This window comes from Mya arenaria, chromosome 3 (assembly GCF_026914265.1).
Source record: "Mya arenaria isolate MELC-2E11 chromosome 3, ASM2691426v1".
NCBI classification, from domain to species: Eukaryota; Metazoa; Mollusca; class Bivalvia; order Myida; family Myidae; genus Mya; species Mya arenaria.
Genome location: NC_069124.1, coordinates 26,079,430 through 26,085,429, shown reverse-complemented (window position 1 = coordinate 26,085,429; position 6,000 = coordinate 26,079,430). Strand labels below are relative to the sequence as shown.

Below are 6,000 nucleotides of genomic sequence, written 5' to 3'. Positions count from 1 at the left end.
AATAAAGTCTACAGTTTACCTATGCACCTACTTCAACCTTATTATATCCCCCGTCCAGAGATGTAGTGAAAATGTTAGCAAATATCATCGATCATCGTTGGGTACCGTCATCTTAAAATGAAATAATTTTATATTGGCTTACGGTATGGTAATAAAGCTTAATGCTCTGTTTTCCTTTCTCTGGCTGTGGAGGATTATCTTTCCCCAGAATCTATTAGTTCATAGCTGTATTGGGAAATCCGAAAAGCGTTTCGCTAGTAACAGACATAAAGAACACCTCCTTCGACCGGAAGCTGTATCGATTCTGACTGTGTCACTATACAATAAGGCATCAATGGAATACATAACAAAGGAAATGACAATATAGTGATGTTTCTGGGAAGTTGATAGATTGCAGAATATTGATGTTGTGCTAAATTCGATGACTTGTACAGATGGGTTGAGAGGATTATAGACATAGGACGGATTAACAATTAAGAAATCACTGTGACTGTTTATAATAGGAATATAATTGTGTTTGATTTCATTATTGTCTATAAACCATAAAGATTGGCATTTTGGCAAAGGACGTGCTAATGTGATCGAGTTATCAAATGAACCAATTCAATTATTTTGACTAATACACTAGACACTTTCTCTTGAAAGATTGGAAGTGGAAAATTGGACTCAAGACAAATGGAATTTGGATTGAATTGGGTATAGAAATACAATTACATAACAAACCAGTTGTCCGAGACTTGAAACATCCAAGATGGACATACTGGACATTTTGCTCAAATATCTGTTCGTTTTGGTGTCATATTGTTTTATGTTTGTCACAATGGACAAAAGAGATCCGATGAACATAGGTAAGTGTGAAGTGTTTTGTTTGTAAATTGTAAATTGTGTATTGTTGTACGGTACCGTTATTCAAGCATGTTTCTGAAGATTTCACGTAAAGCTCGTTTAGTAAAATCATATATATTTAATTAATCATATACTATTTAGGCTGTTTTTGAATAAGTTTAATATTTATATAAAAACCTACAGGAACAAGTTCAGTAGTCGAAAGTTTAAACACACTCTAAGATATATTTTAAGAAATTATAGATCTCAGTCAATTATGAAGGTGAAACACACATGAAATTCTTCTCTAAGGCGGGAGTATGTTGCACACGACACGATTTCATGTAAGTAAGTTGACTACTTTACATGATATGTGCATAAGTATTGTGCAAAACCCCATTTTCAAACAAAACTGAAACTATTTTGAATAATTTCTAAAAGGAAAAACACACACAAAAGAAAGCAATTAATAACAGTTAATGTGAATACATCTGGTCGAACGTAGGCTGAATTAAAGCCTATTTAATTTAAAATAATTGTTAGGAATAAAGTATAATGTAAGATAATAAGGAATACATATTGATCAGCTTGAACATGAGCATGGTATATCTGACCATCTTAAAACCGTGTAAGGTAAACACTTTTAATAAGATGTCTGACCATCTTAAATGAGAGTCAAGTAAACATCCTTAATATATATTGATTTGTACACCTTACGACATAGATATGAGGCCAGCTTAAGAGCCAGACAGAACAGGAACAACTTGGCAAAATCCGGATAATAAGTAGGGTTCAAAATTTCAGCAAATACATGTTATTGTTTTAAATATTCAGCTAGTTAATCCAATACATGAGACATTAATAAGATTATCCGTCAATCATACATATAAATAGTAAGTTATGTAGTGGCTTGATATTTGTTTTGTTTTGCGGTATTCCATATCCATATATGTCAATTAATACTGCATCAGTCGTTGGCCAAGAATATTTAAGATGTTTCTTATTGTAGTTCTAAAAAAGGCGTTTTAAACAAATGAACTTACAAAAATATGGTTTTTGCAAACTTGTCAAGGACTGAAACTCATTGCTACGTACCAGATATCTCTGAACTTGACCATAATTATGGTACTGAATATGATTTCTCTTGTCCGCTGTTTGTTGCTTGCCTATCAATTTAATAGACAAATTGTACGACGAATTTTGTGACGAATAGACGAACGATGTATTTACATTCTTCCTAAAAGCTCCACGCTAGTCTTTCGTTGAGCACATATTATGTGTTCATCATTAAATATAAACTACCTATTTCATGCATATGAATGAACGAAAACTTGATTGTTTCACTCTGGCTCGAGTGAAATGATGATGTTTGATCATTTTTTTTATCATTTTTATTATTTTTAATCTGACAGTAAAGAATTACTTATACATTTATTTGGTGAACTTCCAATTTTATGCGCGATGCAGCATTTTCACTTAGTCGATGTTTATCGATTAACTGTAGAACTACACTTTATGAAGAATATAAACTTTTTTTTTACACTTTTTTTTAAGTCTGACTGAATGACTTAAATAAGTTAATTTAAAGAAAAACGTCAGTTGTAAAAGAAAATTAAATTGAAATCGTCTCTTGTGCAAATCATTAAATCCAAAATCAACAATTTAATGGCTAATTTATTTCAAATGGTAGGACTTTTCATTATAAAATCATTTTAAGAATTCATTTGTCTCTGTTGCATGCGTACATTTTCAAAAATCGTTTCAGTAATGGGATATTTTACTGAATCAAATGTCAAAAATTCAATGTTTGTGTACAATGCCAATGTACAATATCATTTATTTTACTGCCCCACTTGAAGTTCGCATCCGTTTATATAGTGGTGTTTATTATACAATTTAAAACAACTGTTTTGGAAAAGGGTGGTTTTAATGAACGTAATTCCATGCAGCGGATACTTTTCTTCGAGGGGAGGCCCCTAAAAGGGACTGTTGTCAAACAAGAGTGTCTCTAACAGAGACTCTAGAGGGAATTCAAAAAGCACAATAAATGTTGCGCAACTTGTCATTTTTTATGACAACGAGTGAAATAAAACTACCTTACACTGAAAACAACATATGCTATATTCAAATTTCCATGTGTAAGATTGTACAATTTCTGGAAAATGTTAGGCTCTGAGCATGTCACATTACCCTCTCTTGATCTGTTAGAGTCTAAAAGATTTTTATTGCCACAGCATTTTGCAAACATCAATAAAGAATCAGCATTTAACGAACATGCCAACTTTATGATCGCAAAGGGGCACATTTCCCGATTTTATAGGATCAATGTTCTTTTAAGCAAGGGAATGGGGCTTTAGAAATTCCCTATTTTTTGTAAACAATATGAATAATGACGTTCCAGCTGTAAATACACATTGAATGTCATTGTGTTCATCAGCAAGAGTTATTTACGATAGTGTCAATGATCCTATTATAAAGCGTGAATCTCTTCAGCGGTCATGTATTATGCATCTCAATAGACAGTACGCACTGCTAATGCTTACCTCTATTCCACAAACTCCACCTAGGGAATTTGGAACATGCTTATTTATCGGAAATAATTCATTTACAAGTTATATTCCAATTACCTGCCATTTAACAACATAATTGAGTTTCCTTGATCTATATCGTACTCCTAAATTCAACGTAAAGTTTATGCGCGAATTATCGCAAACTTCTGGAGATTGGTGTTTTGTAAGTGAACTAATTTCAGAGATTTTAAATTGTTTTGGTGTTATAATTGACGTAAGGTTTATAAGATTTCTCAAGTACTCAACATTTATTTTGGAAGCAACATATCTCAAATGGCTCAATTCTTCCTCGTCTTGTCGCAACATCCTTCATACGAGACGAAAACGCGCGAAACATGAGCATGATACTGCATTAATAACGCAACTAAATTTGCACTGAAAATTAATGTGTAAATGCATTCTGACGCCATACCGGCTCTTACTCAGACACTCGTGCAGTAGTTATTAAGACCTAATTAATGTGTGGCTTTGAGACTATCGTTTAGACGCGTCACGTGGAACACGGAGAACATTGATTTTATCAATCCTTGTCAGCCTCTAAAAAGGAATGAAATCTTGTTGAAGTAGCCGTTGATATCAAGTTATTTGTTTCAATTTCATCCATAAATAATGGCTTAGAAATTTGAATAAGGCAAAATATGTTTAGTTACAGTGTTTAATAGCATATTTTAAAGCAAAACGTAACAATGATATAACTAAAGTTATTTAACAATAGTGAACTAACACACCAGCATCCTTGCCTACACGTTGTTCAATGGCAGACAAATGGTCCCAAAACAGCATCACTTAGAGGATATATCTTAGGCAATTAAGCAGCAATCGTCTCATATAATATTGAAAACAATGCGGCGACATTTCTAAAGCAATTATTCAAAGTTGTTCAAATTCCGATACTAATTTATCCTGCACAACATTGATCAATTAGTTAATGCAAGACAACTTTCTTGAGATCGTGAGACGAATGAATTGATCAAATGTTGAGCACGACCCAATGTGAAACGTTAAAATGTTGAAAATATTTAGTTTTATCAATCGATCAGTATGTCGAGTTTGTTATCAGTGTAAACACGTATATGAGACGTTTGTATGTCTATAAACCAAACAAGCCGTGATACAGGTCGTCAGTAAAGCGTCCAATCGTAAAATTCCATACATTGTATATGCCTCTTTCGATGAAATCCAACCCGTTTACCGGACATTGACGTCATACATCAATCGTAATCAGGATTTAGTGCGATTTTCTAAGTTTAAACACTAAACAGCAGTTGTAATCCTTGACACAAATCACTAACATAATGCGGGGTCGGAAAACAGCAGTAGCGTGATACGCTTTTGGAATTGTCCTTGTAGTATTTGTTTTGTTGTATTTAATACGGTTTGCAACATTTCGATTATTGGATTGATATTTAGAAAGTTTTGCAAAGCAAATTAATCGCAGCAGTGAAGACAGACATATCCATCGAAACCAATTGAATGTGACAGACGGATGAATGGCGGACATAAACTCTCTTCCTAAATCCATATAACCTTAACCTGAAGAATTCGCCTGTCGTTGATATCAAATTTCCAGTTACTTTTACTAAAAACTAAATCTGGCAAGTCAGTTTTACATGTGTGAGATTAAACACTTCAAGAATTTACTAGACACAGAACAAGTTACATTACCCTCATTTGATCTGTAAGAGTGTAATGGAATTTTAATTTCATTTTCATTACCACCGCACTACGCATACAACGATAAAAACTAACAGCATTCACCGAAAACATGAGCTTTTTCATCCCTAAGGGGCACATGTTCCTATTCTATTGGATCAATGTTCTTTTAAGCAAGGGCTAGAGGCTTTTAGAGATTTGTTTAACAAATAATATTGTTACTGATAGTCCTGTGAGATACAGATGCGTCTATCAAGAGATCTCATTGATATTGTTATAGACGTCCAGCTGTAAATATATTTTGAATGCCAGTGTGTTACTCAGCAAGGGCATTTACGATAGTGTCACCAATCTTATTATAAAGCGAGAATCTCTTAAGCGGTCATGAATTATGCACGTTGGTAGACATTAAGCCTTGGCCATGCTTACTTCCAACCCACAAACTCCATTTACGGAATGTTGTACAAATAGATCTTTTCACATTTTCTCCCATTTTACGGAGGTGGCAGATTGGAGTTTTATAACTATGTTATAATCGGACTTTAAAGACAAAATAATAGTTCGGTGGTGTTTTGTTTATGAAAGTAGTATAGATTGAATCATATTGTTCTAATGCAATTTCAGACCATTAAAGACCATTCATTTGCTGAACGCAAAAGGTGAATGGAAACATTTTCGCACAGGCCTTAAAACACACAGTACTTTCCCTTTACCTGAACAATCTACATAAAAAGGAAAAAAACAAAACAGGAGAACATGGTCATGGGTGAAAAGGTGGTAAACATGCAGTTAATTTAGCCCGGGCAACTTTTGTTTAAGAGTATTCCTACCGTTGTGCGGCTCTTACTCAGACACGAATTCAGTAGTACATAAGACCTGCTCAATATGTGACTTTGAGAGTATCGTTTATACAATTTACTCAGACGTCAATGGAACAGGGAGAGCAATGCTT

General features: G+C 33.8%; 1 protein-coding gene across 2 annotated transcripts in view; it reads left to right on the top strand.

Annotated features, from left to right (window-relative positions):
• The first annotated feature begins 335 nt into the window (after nucleotides 1-335).
• The window catches only part of LOC128228045 (glutamate receptor 2-like), a 66,184-nt gene continuing 60,519 nt past the window's right edge, over nucleotides 336-6,000 (top strand). For both annotated transcript variants that reach the window (XM_052939087.1, XM_052939086.1), the window contains exon 1: nucleotides 336-848. In XM_052939087.1, coding sequence (XP_052795047.1) covers nucleotides 752-848 — 97 coding nt within the window. In that variant the 5' untranslated portion in view covers nucleotides 336-751. The remainder of the gene's footprint in view (nucleotides 849-6,000) is intronic.